Source organism: Pongo pygmaeus, chromosome 10 (genome assembly GCF_028885625.2).
Source record: "Pongo pygmaeus isolate AG05252 chromosome 10, NHGRI_mPonPyg2-v2.0_pri, whole genome shotgun sequence".
In the NCBI taxonomy this organism is placed as follows: domain Eukaryota; kingdom Metazoa; phylum Chordata; class Mammalia; order Primates; family Hominidae; genus Pongo; species Pongo pygmaeus.
In genome coordinates this window covers 7,323,396-7,347,585 of record NC_072383.2, presented here as the reverse complement: position 1 = coordinate 7,347,585, position 24,190 = coordinate 7,323,396, and the positions used below count along the sequence as shown (strand labels likewise).

The window sequence follows — 24,190 nt, the reverse complement described above, 5'->3', positions numbered from 1 at the left end:
AATATAATCACCCTGTTCATTGGTCCAATGAGCAGCACTGAAGTGGCTTGGGAAAGCAGTTGGTTGTGATTCACAAAAGGTCATCTTGTCAAGATGACTTTTGAGCACCACCCCTATAACAGATGACATTTAGTGAGCATTCACATGGAACACGAATATCTCCACACCTGTGCCCTTACAAAAGATTGATCTACATGCCTCTTCTCTAATTCATTGTCAGTCCTCCCTAAGTCCCTGAACATAGAGCCAAACCATCCGCCACTACCCGTGAATCAGCTTAGATCCATAACTTCTGGCCTTTCTCCTTCCAGGTAAAATGGACAGCTAAGTGCACTGCTCAGAGTTCTGACCATTAAGAAGATATTTCTTCCTAACTGCCTTTCAGGATCACCCTTGGGGAATTCTATAATGCTGTGGTCATCCACTTTTAGGAGGTACCAGCATATCCTCAGAACCATCTGTAAATCAGACCTGAATTTTTTTCCTAGTCAATTTGTCATAGGAAGTTCCCCACGGAGCTTAGGTGGGGATTAAAGGAGAGGTGGCAATGCATCAAGATTAGATGCCACTGAAGATGTTAAAATATAGAAAGGAATGCATTTCAGCGAGTAATAGCTAACATTTTTTAAACTTATGTGACAGGAACTATTCCTTATGATGATATGTAATAATTACTCTAATCTTACCAATAACCCTGGGAGGTAGGGTTTTTCTTAACATTCCTATTCTGCAAAGAGGAAAACCAAGTTAAGTCGGTCATCAAAGGTCACCCAAGTAGCAAATGTGGTACTGTGAAGCTGGGCAGTCAGACTCCTGAACCTATGCTCTTAACTCCAGACCCTGAGGCCTAGGAATCTTGGGTAGATGGAGGAGAAAGCAGAAAGTAAGAGATGGCCACAAATCTGTTGGTTGCTACTAAGGTCCTTTGGCGCCATCTGCTGTTTAGTGCCAGAGTTGGCAATTCCAAATAGTTTGGACTCCTATGATTGTTGTTTCTTTTTTTTTAATGCTATTTTTTTTTTAATTTTATTATTATACTTTAAGTTTTAGGGTACATGTGCACAATGTGCAGGATAGTTACATATGTATACATGTGCCATGCTGGTGTGCTGCACCCATTAACTCGTCATTTAGCATTAGGTATATCTCCTAAAGCTATCCCTCCCCCCTCCCCCCCACTCCACAACAGTCCCCAGAGTGTGATGTTCCCCTTCCTGTGTCCATGTGTTCTCATTGTTCAGTTCCCACCTATGAGGGAGAATATGCAGTGTTTGGTTTTTTGTTCTTGTGATAGTTTACTGAGAATGATGATTTCCAATTTCATCCATGTCCCTACAAAGGACATGAACTCATCATTTTTTATGGCTGCATAGTATTCCATGGTGTATATGTGCCACATTTTCTTAATCCAGTCTATCATTGTTGGACATTTGGGTTGGTTCCAAGTCTTTGCTATTGTGAATAGTGCTGCAATAAACATACGTGTGCATGTGTTTTTTAGCAGCATGATTTATCGTCCTTTGGGTATATACCCAGTAATGCGATGGCTGGGTCAAATGATATTTCTAGTTCTAGATCCCTGAGGAATCGCCACACTGACTTCCACAATTGTTGAACTAGTTTACAGTCCCACCAACAGTGTCAAAGTGTTCCTATTTCTCCACATCCTGTCCAGCACCTGTTGTTTCCTTTTTAATGATTGCCGTTCTAAATGGTGTGAGATGGTATCTCACTGTGGTTTTGATTTGCATTTCTCTGATAGCCAGTGATGGTGAGCATTTTTTCATGTGTGTTTTGGGTGAGCATTTTTCATGTGTGTTTTGGCTGCATAAATGTCTTCTTTTGAGAAGTATCTGTTCATGTCCTTCGCCCATTTTTTGGTGGAGTTGTTTGTTTTTTTCTTGTAAATTTGTTTGAGTTCATTATAGATTCTGGATATTAGCCCTTTGTCAGATGAGTAGGTTGCAAAAATTTTCTCCCATTTTGTAGGTTGCCTGTTCACTCTGATGGTAGTTTCTTTTGCTGTGCAGAAACTCTTTAGTTTAATTACATCCCATTTGTCAATTTTGGCTTTTGTTGCCATTGCTTTTGGTGTTTTAGACATGAAGTCCTTGCCCATGCCTATGTCCTGAATGGTAATGCCTAGGTTTTCTTCTAGGGTTTTTATGGTTTTAGGTCTAACATGTAAGTCTTTAATCCATCTTGAATTAATTTTTGTATAAGGTGTAAGGAAGGGATCCAGTTTCAGCTTTCTACATATGGCTAGCCAGTTTTCCCAGCACCATTTATTAAATAGGGAATCCTTTCCCCGTTGCTTGTTTTTGTCAGGTTTGTCAAAGATCAGATAGTTGTAGATATGTGGCGTTATTTCTGAGGGCTCTGTTCTGTTCCATTGATCTATACCTCTGTTTTGGTACCAGTACCATGCTGTTTTGATTACTGTAGCCTTGTAGTATAGTTTGAAGTCAGGTAGCGTGATCCCTCCAGCTTTGTTCTTTTGGCTTAGGATTGACTTGGCGATGCGGGCTCTTTTTTGGTTCCATATGAACTTTAAAGTAGTTTTTTCCAATTCTGTGAAGAAACTCATTGGTAGCTTGATGGGGATGGCATTGAATCCATAAATTACCTTCAGCAGTATGGCCATTTTCACGATATTGATTCTTCCTACCCATGAGCATGGAATGTTCTTCCATTTGTATCCTCTTTTATTTCCTGGAGCAGTGGTTTGTAGTTCTCCTTGAAGAGGTCCTTCACGTCCCTTGTAAGTTGGATTCCTAGGTATTTTATTCTCTTTGAAGCAATTGTGAGTGGGAGTTCACTCATGATTTGGCTCTCTGTTTGTCTGTTACTGCTGCATAAGAATGCTTGTGATTTTTGTACATTGATTTTGTATCCTGAGACTTTGCTGAAGTCACTTACCAGCTTAAGGAGATTTTGGGTTGAGACAATGGGGTTTTCTAGATATACAATCATGTCATCTGCAAACAGGGACAATCTGACTTCCTCTTTTCCTAATTGAATACCCTTTATTTTCTTCTCCTGCCTAATTGCCCTGGCCAGAACTTCCAACACTATATTGAATAGGAGTGGTGAGAGGGCATCCCTGTCTTGTGGCAGTTTTCAAAGGGAATGCTTCCAGTTTTTGTCCATTCAGTATGATATTGGCTGTGGGTTTGTCATAGATAGCTCTTATTATTTTGAGATACGTCCCATCAATACCTAATTTATTGAGAGTTTTTAGCATGAAGGGTTGTTGAATTTTGTCAAAGGCCTTTTCTGCATCTATTGAGATAATCATGTGGTTTTTGTCTTCGGTTCTGTTTATATGATGGATTGTATTTATTGATTTCCATATGTTGAACCAGCCTTGCATCCCAGGGATGAAGCCAACTTGATCATGGTAGATAAGCTTTTCGATGTGCTGCTGGATTCAGTTTGCCAGTATTTTATTGAGGATTTTTGCATCAATGTTCATCAAGGATATTGGTCTAAAATTCTCTTTTTTGGTTGTGTCTCTGCCAGGCTTTGGTATCAGGATAATGCCTCATAAAATGAGTTAGGGAGGATTCCCTCTTTTTCTATTGATTGGAATAGTTTCAGAAGGAATGGTACCAGTTCCTCCTTGTACCTCTGGTAGAATTCGCCTGTGAATCCATCTGGCTGGACTCTTTTTGGTTGGTAAGCTATTGATTATTGCCACAATTTCAGAGCCCGTTATTGGTCTATTCAGAGATTCAACTTCTTCCTGGTTTAGTCTTGGGGGGTGTATGTGTCGAGGAATTTATCCATTTCTTCTAGATTTTCTGGTTTATTTGCATAGAGGTGTTTATAGTATTCTCTGATGGTAGTTTGTATTTCTGTGGGATTGGTGGTAATATCCCTTTTATCATTTTTTATTGCATCTATTTGATTCTTCTCTCTTTTCTACTTTATTAGTCTTGCTAGCGGTCTATCAATTTTGTTGATCCTTTCAAAAAACCAGCTTCTGGATTCATTAATTTTTTGAAGGGTTTTTTTGTGTCTCTATTTCCTTCAGTTCTGCTCTGATTTTAGTTATTTCTTGCATTCTGCTAGCTTTTGAATGTGTTTGCTCTTGCTTTTCTAGTTCTTTCAATTGTGATGTTAGGGTGTCAATTTTGGATCTTTCTGGCTTTCTCTTGTGGGCATTTAGTGCTATAAATTTCCCTCTACACACTGCTTTGAATGTGTCCCAGAGATTCTGATATGTTGTGTCTTTGTTCTCATTGGTTTCAAAGAACATCTTTATTTCTGCCTTCATTTCGTTATGTACCCAGTAGTCATTCAGGAGCAGGTTGTTCAGTTTCCATGTAGTTGAGTGGTTTTGAGTGAGTTTCTTAATCCTGAGTTCTAGTTTGATTGCACTGTGGTCTGAGAGACAGTTTGTTATAATGTCTGATCTTTTACATTTGCTGAGGAGAGCTTTACTTCCAACTATGTGGTCAATTTTGGAATAGGTGTGGTGTGGTGCTGAAAAAAATGTATATTCTGTTGATTTGGGGTGGGGAGTTCTGTAGATGTCTATTAGGTCCACTTGGAGCAGAGCTGAGTTCAATTCCTGGGTATCCTTGTTAACTTTCTGTCCCGTTGATCTGTCTAATGTGGACAGTGGGGTGTTAAAGTCTCCCATTATTATTGTGTGGGAGTCTAAGTCTCTTCGTAGGTCACTCAGGACTTGCTTTATGAATCTGGGTGCTCCTGTATTGGGTGCATATATATTTAGGATAGTTAGCTCTTCTTGTTGAATTGATCCCTTTACCATTATGTAATGGCCTTCTTTGTCTCTTTTGATCTTTGTTGGCTTAAAGTCTGTTTTATCAGAGAATAGGATTGCAACCCCTGCCTTTTTTTGTTTTCCATTTGCTTGGTAGATCTTCCTCCATCCTTTTATTTTGAGCCTATGTGTGTCTCTGCACGTGAGATGGGTTTCCTGAATACAGCACACTGATGGGTCTTGACTCTTTATCCAATTTGCCAGTCTGTGTCTTTTAATTGGAGCATTTAGTCCATTTACATTTAAAGTTAATATTGTTATGTGTGTGAATTTGATCCTGTCATTTTGATGTTAGCTGGTTATTTTGCTCGTTAGTTGATGCAGTTTCTTCCTAGTCTCAATGGTCTTTACATTTTGGCATGATTTTGCAGCGGCTGGTACCGGTTGTTCCTTTCCATGTTTAGTGCTTCCTTCAGGAGCTCTTTTAGGGCAGGCCTGGTGGTGACAAAATCTCTCAGCATTTGCTTGTCTGTAAAGGATTTTATTTCTCCTTCTCTTATGAAGCTTAGTTTGGCTGGATATGAAATTCTGGGTTGAAAATTCTTTTCTTTAAGAATGTTGAATATTGGCCCCCACTCTCTTCTGGCTTGTAGAGTTTCTGCTGAGAGATCTGCTGTTAGTCTGATGGGCTTCCCTTTGTGGGTAACCTGACCTTTCTCTCTGGCTGCCCTTAACATTTTTTCCTTCATTTCAACTTTGATGAATCTGACAATTATGTGTCTTGGAGTTGCTCTTCTCGAGGAGTATCTTTGTGGCATTCTCTGTATTTCCCGAATCTGAATGTTGGCCTGCCTTGCTAGATTGGGGAAGTTCTCGTGGATAATATCCTGCAGAGTGTTTTCCAACTTGGTTCCATTCTCCCCGTCACTTTCAGGTACACCAATCAGACGTAGATTTGGTCTTTTCCCATAGTCCCATATTTCTTGGAGGCTTTGTTCGTTTCTTTTTATTCTTTTTTCTCTAAACTTCCCTTCTTGCTTCATTTCATTCATTTCATCTTCCATCACTGATACCCTTTCTTCCAGTTGATCACATCAGCTCCTGAGGCTTCTGCATTCTTCACGTAGTTCTCGAGTCTTGGCTTTCAGCTCCATCAGCTCCTTTAAGCCCTTCTCTGTATTGGTTATTCTAGTTATACATTCGTCTAAATTTTTTTCAGTTTTTAACTTCTTTGCCTTTGGTTTGAATTCCCTCCTGTAGCTCGGAGTAGTTTGATCGTCTGAAGACTTCTTCTCTCAACTCGTCAAAGTCATTCTCCGTCCAGCTTTGTTCCGTTGCTGGTGAGGAACTGCATTCCTTTGGAGGAGGAAAGGCACTCTGCTTTTTAGAGTTTCCAGTTTTTCTGCTCTGTTTTTTCCCCATCTTTGTGGTTTTATCTACTTTTGGTCTTTGATGATGGTGATGTACAGATGGGTTTTTGGTGTGGATGTCCTTTCTGTTTGTTAGTTTTCCTTCTAACAGACAGGACCCTCAGCTGCAGGTCTGTTGGAGTTTGCTAGAGGTCCACTCCAGACTCTGTTTGCCTGGGTATCAGCAGCGGTGGCTGCAGAACAGTGGATTTTCATGAACCGCGAATGCTGCTGTCTGATTGTTCCTCTGGAAGTTTTGTCTCAGAGGAGTACCCAGCCGTGTGAGGTGTCAGTTTGCCCCTACTGGGGGGTGCCTCCCAGTTAGGCTGCTCGGGGGTCAGGGGTCAGGGACCCACTTGAGGAGGCAGTCTGCCTGTTCTCAGATCTCCAGCTGCATGCTGGGAGAACCACTGCTCTCTTCAAAGCTGTCAGACAGGGACATTTAAGTCTGTTTCTTTCTGTTACTGGAACACATATGCCTATGATGTTTTCTTCTTCCACTGTTAGGTCATCTATTCAAATAAAAACATTGAGATTATAGATCTCATTTTAACTTCCTAAGTGAGCCCAAATATGGGCCAGAAGAGTGTTGGTGTCCATTTCTGTTTGAATGTTGAAGGCTGTCTGACTTTGTGCCTGCTTCTAGTATGGTCCAAAGAATTGAAGATATTTTGGCTTTGAGAACACCATAAAGAAGAATGAGATCCTGTCATTTGCAAGAACATGACTGGAACTGGAGGTCATTATGTTAAGTGAAATATACCAGGCAAAGAAAGATAAACGTCACATGTTCTCACTTATTTGTGGGAGCTAAAAATTAAAACAATTGAACTCATGGGATAGAGTAGAAGGATGGTTACCAGAGGCTGGGAAGGGTAGTGGGGTGGGTGGGGGGGAGTGAGGATGGTTAATGGGTACAAAAGAATAATCAGAAAGAACGAATTAGACCTAGTATTCTCTAACACAACATGGTGACTATAGTCAAAAATAATTAATTATACATTTTAAATAACTAAAAGAATATCATTGGAGTGTCTGTAACACAAAGGATAAATGCCTGAGGTAATGGATACCCCATTTACCCTGTGTTTATTACATATTGCATTCCTGTATCAAAATATGTCATGTAGCCCATAAATATATAGATCTACTATGTACCTACAAAAATTAAACATTTGTTTTTCAAAAAAACACCAAAAAGTAAGAGAACTGCAAATATATAATAGTAGTAGTCATGGTAGGTTTTGCTGCCTAATAGCAGCTGCCAGATATTGCTAATGGAGTCAGCACAATAATCTTTTTAAACTGATGAAGCCTTTGAAAATTGTGTCATTAGAAAGATTTTTTAACCCAAGTTAAGACAAGAAGTTTCCTTCTTTATGACATGTTAGATTAAGCCATTCTGCAGGGATTGGGGGATAAGAGTACCCAGACTGTTAGAAAACTTCAACTAGAGTAGAGTTTAGAGGAGAACAAAAGATATGACCGTGAGTGGCAGTCCTATCTCAAGACAAGGTCCCCATTGCCTTAGCAGATTAAATATGCAGTTTGCTAGAAGACAAGCTGTGTAAGTGTCTTAGCCTAAGGTTGTGAGTGGGTTGTTTTACCCTGATTCAACTATCTCTTTCCTTTTCTTTGAAACACAAGGCTGCCATTTAAGATGTGTCCAAACTTTAATAATTTTCATCTATTGTTTGAACAAATGAGGATTTGTTTTCCTACATGAATTGTCCAAGATGGTAGGTAGAGAATCCAGTATGAGTTCAGGATCCCAAGGAAACTCCAGCCCATTCATTCAGAAGCAGTGTCTCCAGAGGCTGTATATTTCTAAAGAAAAACAAATGGGTAAATTGAATAAAACCCAGTTGTACAGTTTCCACTTGAGGAAACTTTGACCTAGAATAGTTTGCCCGTCTCTAGAATATTCTTATATTTAAAGACCAGAAAGTGTCTCAATTGCAATGAATTCCTACTTTAGTTGATATAAGAAAGACCATTAAGCATCTATATGAATCCTGGAAGGACTCTTAAAGGCTACTGTGATAGGTCACTATCATAATAGTCATCAATAAATCATACTTCCCTGTTTCCACATCTCTTTGCAGTGTGTCACTTCTTCTCTCCCCATCTCCCCATCAAGAGATGGAGTCTATATCTTCACACCCTTGATTCAGGGTTGAACTTATAAGTTTGTAAAATAACATCTAACTGATATTAGTTAGACTAACTAACTCCCCTCCCTGAAGTTGCCATCCCACTCCGCATGGAACTGAAACTGCACATCTCTTGCTGACCACCACAAAGGGACAACAGCCAGGGACTGACCGTGAAGGGACTTAGGGTAAAGGCACAGTGCACCCCATACAACTCGGGGAGGGGAGGAATGTACGGGTGCATACGCAGGGCACTCGCTCTGCAGCGGGGCCTATCGTGTCCCTGTTGGCCCCCTAAGTCATTTCCAGCTTGAGTGTATGGGTGGAGGCTGCAAAGCCCCTGCAGCCAGCCTGGGCCACCAAGGGTCATTCTCCACAGGGACAGGCGACCCCAGTTATGCCTGCCCTGACGCAGCAGTCTGACCTCCTGCCTGTGGGACCAAAGGCAGAGCCTTGTAAAATAAATAATTTGCTTTGACCAATGAAAGGTGGCAGGAGTGAGATTGTGTGAGATCCAGAGACTTGGTCTTGAGAGGCCTTGCAGTTCCTGCTCTGTCATTTTGACACCCTGAGACCACCATCCTGTGACAAGGCCGTCTAGCCTACTGAGGAATTCTCCTCCACCTTGGAACGTCCCAGCCCTAGTTGAGGCATCAGATGACGGCAGGTGGCCCCATGAATGTTCCCCGGTGAGTACAGCGAAGAAACACCCAGATTGCCAATCCACAGAATAGTCAGAGATAATTAATTATTGTTGTTTTAAGCCACTAAATTGTGGAGTGGTTTTTATGCAGCAAGATATAACTAATATACTTCCCAAGAAAAGGTAAATCCCAAACCAAACTCTGAATGCTTTAAGTGCACTTGCTCTTTACGAAAAACTTTCCTACTTGGAAAATGAGAACACATTCTTAATTGTCACCACCTTAATTTGCCCAAATCTACTAAATATGTTAGTATTCCCCATGGGCTGATAGTTCATAGAATTAAATCTTAAAATGAAGATTTTCTACTTCATTTTCAAATGAAACACTGGATTACTTTGAATTATAAATTCATGGTTAAAAGTAAATACTACACTGATGTGAAGAAAGAAAAAATAAATACATATGAATTAGTGTGTATAAAGTAATAATTTATTAACAAAAGATTAAACATTCCTATTCTCTAACGCAAACACTTTATCTCCTTTAAAAAGTTGTTGGATGGAAATAAAGGAAATCTTACTTTGGTTTAATGACTTCAGAGTCCCTGCTGTGTTACAAGAAAAAATACAAAAGAAATACAAATGGGCAATAGGCTAATGATTAATACTCACGTAAAGACTAAAGAGAAAATAAAAATAATACAAAAATTTCTGGGTCTAAGTTTCTAAAATTTGTTTTGTTTTTGACTTTTATTCCAGCTTCTGGGTCTAAATTTCATTCAAATATATTGTTACAGATTGAAAGATATTTTATTTACAAACCTTTTTGTCCTAAGATCTTAAAACCAAAAAATAGAAGTTATGATGGTAAAATAAGTATGATAATTCAATTTTACTCCAAAGTAAGTCAATTTGTGAATTTTGGACATACAATATTTCTATATAAATATTCTCTCCCATTTTTCCCACAGAGTAAAATAAAAATGCAAACATGGTATTACAGCTTATGCAAGAGTTTGGATTTTCCTTTCTAAAATACTAGATTAAATGAAATTTAAATCACTTACACTTGCCCTGGAGATAAAGTAAGTTGTTATTACCTTTGTCATTATTTAAGAGTAGGTAATATATATATGGGTGTGAGTGTTTAAGGAATTTGGGCTGGGCACAGTGGCTCACGCCTGTAATCCCAGCACTTTGGGAAGCTGAGGCGGGTGGATCACCTGACATCAGGAGTTCAAGACCAGCCTGGCCAACGTGGTGAAACCTTGTCTCTACTAAAAATACAAAAATTAGCCTGGCGTGGTGGCAGGCGCCTGTAATCGCAGCTACTCGGGAGGCTGAGGCAAGAGAATCGCTTGAACCCAGGAGGCAGAGGTTGCAGTGAGCAGAGATCGTGCCATTGCACTCCAGCCTGGGCAACAAGAGTGAAACTCCATCTCAAAAAAAAAAAAAATCATTTAATTAATATATTTAAATTGATTACAAATAATTTAAATAGTGTCTTTGTAAAATGGCTTGTTTTGTTTTGTTTTTGACTTTTATTCCAGGTTCTGGAAGTACACATGCAGGTTTGTTACACGGATAAACTGCATGTCGCTGAGGTTTGGTGTACAAATGATCCCATCACTCAGAAAAGTGAGCATAGTACCCAATAGGCTTTCAACTTTCATCCCCCTCCACCTCTCTGGTAGTCTGCAGTGTCTGCTGTTCCTATCTTTATGTTCATGTGTACTAAATGTTTAGCTCTCACTTATAAGTGAGAATCTGTGGTATTTGGTTTTCTGTTCCTGTGTTAATTTGCTTAGGATAATGGCCTCCAGCAGCAACCATGTTGCTGCAAAGGACGTGATTTTGTTCTTTTTCATGGATGCATAGTATTCTATATGGTATATGTATCACATTTTCTTTATCCAGTCCACCATTGATGGGCATCCAGGTTGATTCCACGTCATTGCTATCATGAATACTGCTGCAATGAACATATGAGTGCATGTGTCTTTTGGGTAGAGTGATTTATTTTCCTTTGGGTATATACTCTGTAATGGGACTACTTGGTCAAATGGTAGTTCTAAGTTCTTTGAGAAATTTCCAAACTGCTTCCCACAGTGGCTGAACTAATTTATACTCCCACCAACAGAGTATAAGTCCCCTTCACTCTGCAACCTCACTAACATGTTACTTTTTTGACTTTTTAATAATAGCCATTCTGACTGGCGTGAGATGGTATCTCATTGTGGTTTTGATTTGCATTTCATTAGTAATGTTGAGCATTTTTTCATATATTTGTTGACCAAATGAATGTCTTATTTTGAAAAGTGTCTGTTCATGTCCTTTGTCCATTTATAAAATGGTTTTCTTAACCTTAGCCTTAGTGACTGCAAATTTTGCAGACTACAAAGTCACCCAAATGCATAATCTGAGTAAAATTTTAAGATGCCACATGTCTCTGATAAATTTGGGTTATCAACAATAATTGTATTGCTCATTGATGCTAGCTTCAATATAATTTCTAAAATCCCAAGATGAATTTAGAACTTTTCACTAATACTGATATCATTATCAGTATTATATTAATAGATAATAGTCTATATCTGACGATTTCTAAAGAAATTAATTTCAACATCTATTCATATTTTTAATGTAAAAACATGAATAATGTAACATTCACAATTTTTTAAGAGAACAATTTTTTAAGAGAACAATTCTTACCAAATAAGGAAAATAGAAGTTTCTGTAAACTAATGAATTGTTTTACCATTAGTGCTCCTTGATATACAGCCAAAAATCTCTTGCACATGTGCACTAGGAAATAACTACAAGAATATTCATAGCAACAATCTGTTCGTTACAGTCAAAAGTGAAAACAACCTAAATATTAATTGACAGAAGAATGGGCAAATTATTTATGATGTATTTGCAAACTGCAGCTATACACTAAAATATGAATGAGTCTTTGAAATATAATGAATGAAAACAAATCCCAGGAAACTATAATAGAATGATACCATTTTTAGAAGACTCAAAAGTCATTCTTATTGGTGAAAAATTAGAAGCATTGCGTACATAAGAATAAACTCTTCTATTCAATTTTGTGTTGGAGAGTCTAGATAGTGCAGTATAATTTTTTTAAAGATACAATAGTTATAACAATTGGAGAAAAATAAATAAAAAGGTCATCATTCCTATATGGTATAATTGTGTATGATTACAGAAAATCCAAAAGAATCTATTGTCAGATTGATTAAACCTACTGATTCTGTAAGAGAATTTGGCAATTGGATGTATTATTACACAAAAAGAGTTGCATTTTCATATTCAAAAAGAACTGCCAGAAATAAACTATTTTTAACACATAATTTAATAAAGACATAATTTATAATATTAAGTAAGTACCTACAAATAAATGTAATAATTATAAAACATTGCACTAAGTGCTTGCTTTGGCAGCATATATACTAAACTTTACATTTAAAAAAATAGTAAAGATCTAAGTATATTAAAAGATAATTTAGGCCAGGCACAGTGGCTCATGCCTGTAATCCCAGCACTTTGGGAGGCAAATCACCTGAGGTCAGGAGTTCAAGACCAGCCTGACCAACATGGTGAAACCCCGTCTCTACTAAAAATACAAAATTCTACAAGAAAATATAAAAATACAAGAATTCTACCCATTGGTATATACCAAACAACAGCCGGGCGTGGTGGCGCACACCTGTAGTCCTAGCTACTCGGGTGGCTGAGGCAGGAGAATTGCTTGAACCCTGGAGGCGGAGGTTGCAAGGAGCAGAGACTGTGCCACTGCACTCCAACCTGGGCAACAAGAGCAAGGCTCTGTCTAAAAATAAAAAATAAAATAAAATAAATTTTAAAAAATTTTTAAAAAGATATTTATACAAATTTCATGGAAAAGAAAAATCATTGTAAAGATATCAGCTCTTTCCAAATTGATCTACAGATTAAATGCAATCCCAACTAAAATCCCAATAGGCTTTTTTGTAGAAATTTATAAACTCCTTATATAATATATATGAAAAAGCAAAGACTCCAGAATATTTTTCAAAAAAAACCAAAAGTGAATAAACTGAGGAAAGATACTTTTTCTGTTTAGCACGTGTGCTAACAAGCTAACATAGCTAAAGGCTATGACAAAAATTAGATCACCAAGACAGAGTGGTATCAGCACAGGAATAGACAAAAAAAAGAAATGAAACCAAATAGAAATGAAAGAGATGGCACTGTAGATCACTGGAGAAAGGAGAAGTCATTCAGTGAATGTTTCTGGAGTAATTAACTATCCATATGGAAAACAGTATTAAATTGGATTCTTACTTCATACCATATATAAAAATCAATTTTGGATGGATTAAAGTCTTAAATGTGAAAGTCAATGCTTTAAAATTTATAGAGCAATATATAGGATAATATTTTTATGATTTTGAGGTAGGCAAGGACTTTTTGAACTACACACAAAAAGCAATAATCATATTTTTAAAGTGAGAAATGTAACTACAACAAACTTTTGTTAGTCAAAAAAAAATGTCAGTACATGAAAAGACAAGCCACAAACTGAGAGAACTTATTTGTAATACATTATGGATTAGCATCCAAAATACATAAGGATCTTCTAAAAATCAGTAAAATAAAAACAACTCAATAGAAAAATGGACAATAGACATAAATTGGGCAATTCACAGGAGGGGAACTATGAATAGCCAATACATACGAAAGGATGCTCAATGTTTTTATTAATCAGAAATGTAGGCCGGGCGCAGTGGCTCATGCCTGTAATCCCAGCACTTTGGGAGGCTGAGGCAGGTGGATCATCTGAGGTCAGTTCAAGACCAGCATGGCCAACATGGTGAAACCCCGTCTCTACTAAAAATACAAAAATTAGCTGGGCATGATGGCAGGCTCCTGTAATCCCAGCTACTCAGGAGGCTGAGGCAGGAGAATCACTTGAACCTGGGAGGCAGAGGTTGCAGTGAGCTGAGATCACGCCACTGCACTCCAGCCTGGGCGACAGAGCAAGACTCCATCTCAAAAAAAAAAAAAAGAAAGAAAGAAAAAGAAAAAAAGAAATGCAAAGAAAAGTCACAATGAAATACCATTTTAAGTCACTAGAATGGAAAAATTAATGTCTAACAATTCCAAATTATAGAATAAGTTAGAGTTCAACAGTACTAAGTGCAGGAAAGATACAGAGCAGTGGGAATTTTTATACAGTTATGATGCGAATGGAAACTGGCACTCTTTAAAAATAGTTCAACATTACCATATATTAAATAGAGTACCTACCCTAAATTATTCACAAGAATTCTACCCATTGGCATATACCTAACAATGGGTATGCACCCGACTCAACAATTCTACTCCTTGGTATATACCCCAAAATTCTTGCATATGTGCACTAGGAGACTATTACATGAATATTCCCAATTTGTTCTTTACAGCAAACAGTGGAAACAACCTAAATGTTAACAGAAGAATGAACAAATTATTTGTGATATCTTAGTGAACAGCAGCTGTACACTAAAATATGTATGAGTCTTTGAAATGTAATGCTAAATGAATAAAAGCAAGTGCCAAGAATGTAAAACAAAATGATACCATTTTGAGAAAACTCAAAAACAAATACATTACTGTTATAGGGAAGCATACGTTGAAAGAACCTCATTTTTGTGCTTTATAAATTACATGTTAAGTGTATTCTCAGCATTATTAAATGTTACATAGTTTTAAACAATGAATAAAAAGGCTTAGTTATAATTTAGTGACTGATGGGATATGGGAGTAAAGAAAGATTTGAGAACTAGAGTTTCCAGGCTGGGTAATGGAAAAAGGGTGCTGCGTTTAGTAATAATAACTAATTGTATTAGGAAAGGCTAAATATTGAGAGAAAAGACCACATTAGACCTACTATGAGAAACCCCTGGGCCTGGACTCCATTCATTCCACACTATGTCAAGCTAGGTCATAGTTATGACCCAGGGTCATTAGATGCCTTGAAGATCTAGGTACTCTCCCTTCCCTAGTACATGGTAATTCTAGTATTTGGCGGTAGGTCCTTTGACAGATTTGGAGAATATGTATTGAGTATACTTGTATGTGGTATCACAGGGTTCTTTTTCAAAGAGACTCGCCCTTCTCTTCAATTAATAACTAATTCAGATCTGGAACCTGGGCAAAAGTGATTCCATTGCAGTGGCTGACATTAGCCTTTTGCCGTGCCTTCATTGGCTGTCCATCTCTCTTGCTCTGAGGAAGAACAGTGTTGATTAGCCATGACAAATACTTTCACGTGGGTCAAGGCCCCCTCGTTCCCATTCCAACCTTACCATCTACTATGGTAATTATGCCCATCTTGCTCTGAGGGTTAACTGCCTCCACACAGCCTCTACAATTCCAGAACGCTATCATCCCAATTGACACGAGGGAGCCCTGTTTTTCTAATTAGTCTATATGGGATTCGGAATAGGTTTTCAATCAAGGCTTGAGCTCAAGAGCATTTTCTGGGTTTTTGTTTTGTTTTTTTGAGACAGAATCTTGCCCTGACCCCCAGGCTGGAGTGCAATGGCACGATCTTGGATCACTGCAACCTCTGCCTCCTGGGTTCAAGCAATTCTCCTGCCTCAACCGCCCCAGTAGCTGGGATTACAGACATGCGCTAACACGTCCAGCTAGTTTTTGTATTTTTAGTACAGATGGGGTTTTACCATGTTGGTCAGGCTGGTCTCGAACTCCTGACCTCAGGTAATCCACCCACCTCGGTCTCCCAAAGTGCTGGGATTACAGGCAGGAGCCACTGCTCCTGGCCTCATTAATTTGGTTCTCAAGAGTGATCATTCTCTTTTTTAGTTACTTATTGCATTTTTAATTAGAAAATCATGTTTATTCATTCTAAGAAGTCCTTTGTGCTCTACTGCCATTTTCTTGAGAATTCCTCTGTGTGTGTGTGTGTGTGTATGTGTGGTGTTGTTGTTCCTGTTGTTGTTTGCTGAAGTTCTCTTCTGATTCTCTTAATTGGCCATGGGCCATAGTTGAGTTCTGCAGGACCAACAAAGGTGCAGCACCTCAGACACCAGAGAGCAGCTCATCCAGATGTCTGTGGCCTCTGCAATGCCGGTGTGGTCAAGGCAATCACTAATCAGTCATACCCAAGGTGGTCCCTCCCACCATCACTGTCTCATCATGCTGCTCTCTCCTAACACCAGGCATCAGGGTCTTCTCGGTAAGGACTCATAAGCTCTGCTGCCAAGCTGCATAGCCTTAGTCTCCAAAGCCACAGCTTCCTTGCAAAGAGCTCCTTCCCACTCCACATTAACTGCTGAACCCCAGGCCTTGGGCACTGAGGAGCCTCTGGGCAGGACACACACCCTGACCCCTGCAGAAGTCCCTCTCCAGGAGCTGTGTTCTCCCTTCCATACCAAGAGCAGTTGAATGGGGTTTCTGGCTCATTCTATGGCTTTGTTCTGAAGGAGAGCACCCCCTTAACTGTGCCCTCTCTAGGCGGAGCCCTCCAGAAAAGTATCCGCCTGTACCTTTGTCTCAGGGCACTTTCCCTTGGGGAAGGCACCGTGACCAAGAATTTCAATTCATCTTCTCCAACTAGGAGAGAATCAAAACATCTCCACATATGGATCAGCTCCCTTGGCATTCCCTGATTCTTCAACCCACAGTTCTAGTATGCATTCGGTTCACTCAACAGCATTGATTAAACTTTCACCTGTCATGCACGATAGTGAGAAGTCGGAGGTAAGAGACAGCACGTCATGTCTAAGAACACTATTTATAGTGATGAGGAGTTGATGGCAAATGAAATGAGAAAAAAAGAAGCTATCACAGCAATCCAAGAAAGAAGATGAACCCCTGAACAAAAGTACTAACAAAGGCAAAGAGATGGGAGAATCTCTGTGACCTGTATCAAGGAGGTAGACCCTGCAGGGCTGGGGACTAAGGGAGTATTACGGGAGAACGAGGAGGAGTCCAGATCCACTCACTGCTTTTTCCTCATGTGTCTCCAAGTCTACAAAACAAGGAGCAGATTTTTGGAAGGAAATTCCTGTTTTGAATTTGTTGAATTTAAGGTACCTAGGGAACATCCAAGTGGAGAAGACAGAACATAGTAACTGTACCACGTATCTAAGGCCTCTGGGGTGAGATCTAGGTTAGACTGTCATCAACATTTACATGGTAGTTACGCTACAGGTGTAGATGAAGGCACCCCAGGATCCTGCAAAGCAAGGAAAGCAAGGCAAGAACAGCCCAGAGGAAGATCAACATTAAGCAGCAGATAGAGACACATGGGGGAGACTGAGACGTAGTAGAACCATGAGAAGAGAAATAACAGAAGCAGGGGAGAAGACTTCAAGAAGGGTGGTCATCGTGCGGAGCCAGAGTACAGCCATATAGATCATGAACTGGACAACACTGCAGATCATCATATGGATATTAATGGCATAGTAATATGCAGTGCACAACCTGCCTAACCAGGTGTGGCAGAGCTCACAGTATAGTCAAGATCATAAATAAATGTGTCCATTTGCTTTGGCAATCTGTGAAGTCAGGTGACCGTGGCAAAGCAGTTGCATTGGTGAGTGCAGGGAACAGTACTGTAGAAGACGTGAATGAAATGGCCTTGAGTGGAGGCAGTGTGCACAGCCCACTCACTGAAGCAGCTTGGCTGTGAGCGAGAGGTAGAGTGGGGTGGGTGAGTGTTCAGGTCTCCTCCAGCTCCTGCCCTTTCTGTTGGAATGTACGGCTCTTCTAGCCTCAGATCAGAGCCTTTGCTCCCAGGACCTGGACTGCTCTTCCACCGAAACTCTCCAGGGCTGGCCCCTACCAATCACGCAGATAACCTCAAGTGAAAGGCCTTTCCTCACCACCCTAATGTTACCACTAACCCTCCCCTTCACTCTCTAGTACATAGTGACATTTTTATTTCTTCAGAGCACTTATAACTGAAATTGTCTTACTTACTTGTATACTGTCTCTTCTCCAACAAGTATGTTAGCCCCAAGAGGAGGGATCTCATCTGCTTTGTGAATTGTAGCCCTGGTGCCTAGAACTGGTGCTTGGCACATGGTAGGGGGTCAGCAATGTGGCTGAATTTTATTTAGGTTCAAAAGATGTACCTGGCACAAGCCATGCAAGAAACGCATCCTCTTGGACACATTAATGCTACCAAAATCAGGTGAAGCAAACCTGGAGACTCAGCTTAAACCAAGTGTTAGCTTAATTCTTAAGTCATTTACACAGCCAGACTTTGTCATGTCCTGCACCTATGTAGTGTGGAAACTGCTCCTCCACCTGCCCAGCCCACTTCCCGCCTGGGTCTTTGCACCACCACCCTGCAGAGCCCAAGACACCAGCTGCCTCATGATCACCCAGGTGGCGACAGGTGCCACCACAGCTTCCTGTTTCCCTCCCCCAGGTGTTTAATTTTCTCCTCTAGAAAAGTACCACACATGCACCAAGAAAATTTGAGAATTACAGAGAAGCATGATCTCCCCACTTTTAGCACATTGGGATAGTTCCCTATTGTCTTTTCAATGCATTTTTTTCTTGAGACAATCTGTAAATAATTGACTAACCATTTTTCTCACTATATTGTTAGCATCTATTGTCACTGGAAATTATTCCGTAAATGATTAACTAGCAATAGCTATATTTCACTGTCTGGACAATTTACTTACCTAGTTGTCTTTTAGACCTGTGTTTTTGTTTTTTGGGTTTTTTTTTTTTTTTGGCAGCTTTTGAGCCCACCGGAAAAAAAAAATAGACTTTGGCCAGGTATGGTGCTCCTCCCTGTGATCCCAGAACTTTGGGAGGCTGAGACAGGAGGATTCCTTGAGGCCAGGAGTTCAACACCAACCTGGTCAACACAGTGAGATCTAGTCTCTATTTGAAAAACTTTTTAAATAATTTTAAAAGTTAGACTTTTTTTGGCCAGGCACAATGGCTCACGTCCGTAATCCCAGCATTTTGGGAGGCCGAGGTGGGCAGATTGCCTGAGGTCGGGCATTCGAGACCAGCCTGACCAACATGATGAAACCCTGTCTCCATTAAAAATACAAAATTAGCTGGGTGTGGTGGCACATGCCTGTAATACCATCTACTTAGGAGCTGAGGCAGGAGAATTGCTTGAACCCTGGAGGTGGAGGCTGCAGTGAGCCAAGATCGCGCCACTGCACTCCAGCCTGGGCAAAAAGAGTTAAACTCTGCCTCAAAAAAAAAAAAAAAAAAAACACTTTTTTCCACATCTAATGTGGCCACAAAAATTTATCTCCAAGTATAAATATTTGTGTATATTTTAAAATTTTTCCTCAGGATAAATACCCATCTTGATATGGCACTTGATACAGTTCCCGATAAAGGCAGGCAGAGCCAGATGAAAAGCTTTAGAAACCCTAAGCACTGAAAAACTATCAAAATCCTTCCATGAAATTCATAATACAAAACAACCTAACAATTATATGGCACTGCACACTTTCCTCTGTGGTAGTAACAGGAGTAAAAATTCATGCAGGAGAATCTTTTTCTCCTGCTAGCCCAGAGGCCCAGAGAACAGGGACCCTGTCCCCTGTGCTCTATCATTTTTAGAGGGATGAGCGGGTAACCAATATACCAGTGAGAATTTGAAAGACAAAAACTGTTGAATCCCGGTCCTCCAAACGCCAACTCACCTCCTGCCACCCCAACTTCATGACCAGCAGAACTCATACCCACATCAGTTCCATTTATTCTTCGTACAAATATTTTACAGTTTTATTTTTAAATCATTTACACATATTCATACAAAGAAAAATAAATTTCAGGATGGAATCTTGGGACCATAGCAGTTTAAAAAAAAAATCTCTCTGATCATTAGCTACTGAAGACAAGGCAAGAGGCTTAGCAGTCATTTCTGGGGGTTAGTGTATCTCCCCATGCAGGGGACAACTGAGAAGAATCCAAGCTGCTCCCTCATCTTCCTTCGATCTTCACCTTCTGGAGAGAAGATGGGGGAAGGGGATTTTCCAATGCTCTCCCCTAGAAACATTTCAAGAAGTGCAGCAAAGGCTTATGGTAACACTGAACCTATTTGCTAGAAATCTGGCAAGACTGCAGTTTCTGAACCAATTTTCTAGAACAGTTAGCTCAATTCCCATTCACAGGTGCTTCTAAGAGGAGGAGGGATTGCCACACTCACCATACCCCCTTCCCACTTGCTCTGTCCTCCCACCAACGTTCCTGAATAGAGCCCTTGATCTCTTCTGATCTAGTCCCTCCCCGCTCCCACCCAGCTTCATTTCACAAGCGAACCTTCTTCCTATGCCACACACCCAGACATTCTGTAGCAATTGGCCCTGGCAGCTCCTGAGGACCGCTGCAGTGATGACACAGGACTATTGCATCAGCATCGTGCTCACAGGGAATCAGAGTTCAGCCAGGAGAGGTCCAAGAATGACAGAACCATGAGCACTCCTACCAAAACTCAGCTCTGCTCAGCCAAATCAACAATTCAACCAAACAGGCCAACTCCTAACACATCCCATCCAGACAGACATTAGAGGCGCACAGCAGATGAACCTCCTACTTACACTGCCCAAGGTAGCTGGACTATCAATTCCCAGTAAAAGTGGGGGAAAGGACAGACATTACAGATGTGGTAGACCCTATCAGAAATGGCAGCTGATGATAACAGTTACCCTAAATCGTTGGGTCCTACCCAAAAAGCAGCACCAAGAAAGGGCATGATGAGCAGAGAGATCTGCAGCTGGATGTACAGCCCTTGAATTACCAAGGGACTCAGAGATAACACAGCTCATTTTCCTACAATTATGTAGGAACTAGAACACAGACTACCCACCCCTACGTTGAGGCAGCTCCTGAAAGGCTGTACCGCTTATGGTCATCAGCCCACCCCCTTGGTAGGCCCATTTGGGGAGAGGGAATCACATCCAAAGCGGGGATCCCTCCAGGTGGACACTCACAGGGCAGCCCGTCCCACTGTCACTGGGGCAGGCCAAACATAGTTAGGAGGGTGGACAGATCCCGCGCGTCGGCTGCCCCATAGGCATCACTCTGGCCTAACATAGACAACGCCAAACGCAGGGTGCTCCAGATGTTCTCCGACATGGCACCTCCTTCACCCCGGGGGCCCCGGCTTTTCCTCTGCATGTTCAGGGCCTCCAGAAAGTGCTCCACAGCCTCCCTGTAAGGAAGAAGAGGAATGAGAGCTCTTAAGCTGAACAACAATGGAAGGAAGCAGGTCAGCTAGCAGCGGGAGGGAGAAAGCTAGGGCTGGTTAGTCAAACAGGATCTGAGAATAAGGAGCTAGCGCCAAAGGCAGGGAGAAAAAGCTCATTCATTCATTTCTCAATAGATACTCTCACCGGTGAGCCCCGAGGTTGATGCAGCTGATGCCCAGGTTATAGCGGGACCGGATATAGCCAGGCTGGAGCTCGAGGGCCCGGCGGTACGCAGCTACTGCTTCTTCACTCTGGTTTCCATTGGCCAGGGTGGCCCCTAGCTTATTCCACAGCAAATAGTCCTGGGATAGGGATGCAGAAGGGATGGGAACAGCTTGACTCAGATCAAATTCTGCACATTACTCCACCTGTTTCACTACTCTGTTTAGCTAACATGTTTCGTCCCATTCCATTCTTAACAGTTCAGTGTGTGGCTACAATGTAGCCCCTCTCACCCTACGCAGACTCTCTTATGTCCATATGACCCTACACTCCCATCCTTCTTTTCCCAATCCTCCCAAGGCAGTCAGTACATGGAACACTGGAATGAAATACCCCAAGACTCCAAAAGCCTGAACAAATTATTCTTTTTTGTGGAGGTGGGCAGGGTCTTGCTATGTTGCCCAGGCTGGATTTGAACTCCCAGGCTCAAGTGATCCTCCCACTTCGGCCTCCCAAGTAGCTGGGACTACAGGCATGCACCATCAAACCCAGCTTCCCAACAAATGGCTCTTCAATAAGGTACACAGTCATGTCCCATTTCCATTCCTCCCCTGGGCTCACATTGGGACGAACGCTGAGGGCAGCTGTGAAGCAGTCCACGGCCTTGTCATACTCCCCACTCAGGTTGAAAAGGACTCCCAAGCCACACTGCACGTCAGGGTCAATGGAGGTAGGGTCCAGCCGCACAGCTTCCAGGAAGAGCTCTTTTACTTCAAGAAACAGGGAGCTGGATGAAAAGGAAAAAAACACAAAAAAAGTAGGTAGATGAATGTCTCTATTCCCATCCCCCCCAAATTAATTCCTTCGTTGATCAATCTATCCCCAACATTCATCAATCTATCAGTCATCTCTTCTACTCTCAAAGTCCAATATAGAAGCTTGTTTTTCTATTTCATCCTAGCACTGAATTGTAGAATGCAGACCTCCTTCAACTTGATCCTAGGTTTCCCATCCCACTCTCAGGACCCTTCAGTCTCAATCCATCCAAACTTCCAAAATCAAGGTCACCCTCCTACTGGGACTTAGGTAACTGTAATTCCTCATCCTAGGAACCCCTCATACTCACTCAGACAAGAGAGATCCCAGGATACGCTTGCTGGGGCCCAGTCCTGCCCCACCAGCCCCTTCTTCAGCAGGTGTCACCAGATGGGCATAGGCTGGTGTGTACCGCAGCCAGTCTCGTAGGGTTTCACAGGCCTGTCGCTGCAGGGACTCATTGGTGAAGCTCACAGCCAGAGCCATCAGTGCTGTCTGGTTATCTGGCTTTAGCTCCAGACACCTGTTTGATCAGGGATGGGCAGACTTGATAACGGCAATGATACTGGCACACGTGAGCACCCTGGGATCCAAGCCAAGCTTTGAAATGCAGAGTCACAACGGCCTCACCTGTGACTCCTCTGACATGAGTTAATAATAAAGTTACAGATCTAAGGGGAAAGTTTTAGCGGGCAAGGAGCCAACCAAAGCCCCACAAATAAAATCAAAACCCAATGAAGGAATGGAATTCACTCCAACCCTCAGAGTTTCAGCATGAGAAAACACTCTTGTTAGCACCCAGAAAGAAGACAACGATCCAGGTCTGGGCTTCTGTCATTCAAAAGGTTATATGCAGAGCCTTGGAAGCACCTCACCCACACCTTTCGGTGTACTCACCTCCGCAATGCACTGATGGCTAATAGTTCTTGTTCATTCTCTGCCTGGGTGGTACCCAGATACTGCCAAGCCTAGAGGGAAGTTGACAGATTCCATCACCCCATATTCACCTCTCCATTCGCCCTTCCCCTGGCTTCTCCCACTCACCATCTCACTCTCAAGCCCCTATCCTAGGCCATCACCCAGGCCCTAACCCATTTGCACTACTCTCCTTGGGGCCTTTCTCAAGATGGAGGAAGCAGTCTCTAGTCAGAAATGAGAATATGGAGTCACTCACTTCCATGTGCTTAGGATCCTGCTGCACAGCTGCCTCAAAAAGCAGCACAGCATTTGGCAGGTCCCCCTCCTGAAGGCGCCGCAGCCCTTCTTCAAAAGGCTGAGGGTGATCACGCAAGGGGTTCTCCTCCTCAAACTGGTACCCCTACAAGAAAAGTACGTGAGAGATGGATTGAGAGGTGGCACAGTCAGAACAGCAGGGATGTGAGGATGACAACCAACAGGCAGAGAAGCTGAGGGCCTCCAAACAGGTTCCTGAATTAATTGCTGGCAAATTCTCCATATTATAAAGATCATGTATGACACAAGTAAAATCATTTGGTATCAGGTTCGTGCTCCCATCTCCTGTTCATGATACCTGGGAAGCTAGGCAAGTCTACAAACTCATCCACGCTGCAAATAAGCTTATTTTAGGAAGTCATCACAGGCTTGCATTCCCACACCTTGACTTCTCACCACGGGGCAGAATGTCTCAACAGGATCTGCTTATAGTAATGAGACAAAGTGTCCCTAGCTATTCAAAGTGCATTTCTTATTATCCTTCAATAATGTGATGATGTATAGAGGAAATGTTGTTTGGAGTCCTGCTATTCAAATATAACTCTTACTTAGCTCACAGAGTCATTCCACATGTCAACTAGATAAACCACGTTCAAGAATTTTGAAAATGTTAATTTATTCCCCAATTTCATTCTTAATAATTATGAATATTAATCTGTATCTGACAGTAAGCAAAAGCTGGATCCCAAATCCAGATGGCAGAGAATACTTCAGAAAGACACCATTCTCTTCCAGCTGAGGATTTCTCACTTTAGAGAAGAGTTACAATACTATCTGCAAAGCTTTGTCAACTGGCATTTTACACT

General features: G+C 41.3%; 1 protein-coding gene across 17 annotated transcripts in view; it reads right to left on the bottom strand.

Annotated features, from left to right (window-relative positions):
* Positions 1-24,190, bottom strand: part of PEX5 (peroxisomal biogenesis factor 5) — a 40,691-nt gene that overhangs the window by 2,491 nt on the left and 14,010 nt on the right. For 8 of the 17 annotated variants that reach the window (XM_063646910.1, XM_054444539.2, XM_054444533.2 and 5 more), the window contains 6 exons: positions 23,326-23,469; positions 23,049-23,119; positions 22,462-22,674; positions 21,957-22,122; positions 21,318-21,475; positions 19,664-21,136 (listed from right to left, as the gene is read on the bottom strand). In XM_063646910.1, the coding sequence (XP_063502980.1) occupies positions 20,935-21,136; positions 21,318-21,475; positions 21,957-22,122; positions 22,462-22,674; positions 23,049-23,119; positions 23,326-23,469 (954 nt within the window). In that variant the 3' untranslated portion in view covers positions 19,664-20,934. Of the gene's footprint in view, positions 1-7,795; positions 7,969-12,655; positions 12,779-14,776; positions 15,199-19,663; positions 21,137-21,317; positions 21,476-21,956; positions 22,123-22,461; positions 22,675-23,048; positions 23,120-23,325; positions 23,470-24,190 lie in introns of those variants that run through there. The other 9 variants (XM_054444532.2, XM_054444542.2, XM_054444530.2 and 6 more) reach the window with 5 other exon arrangements.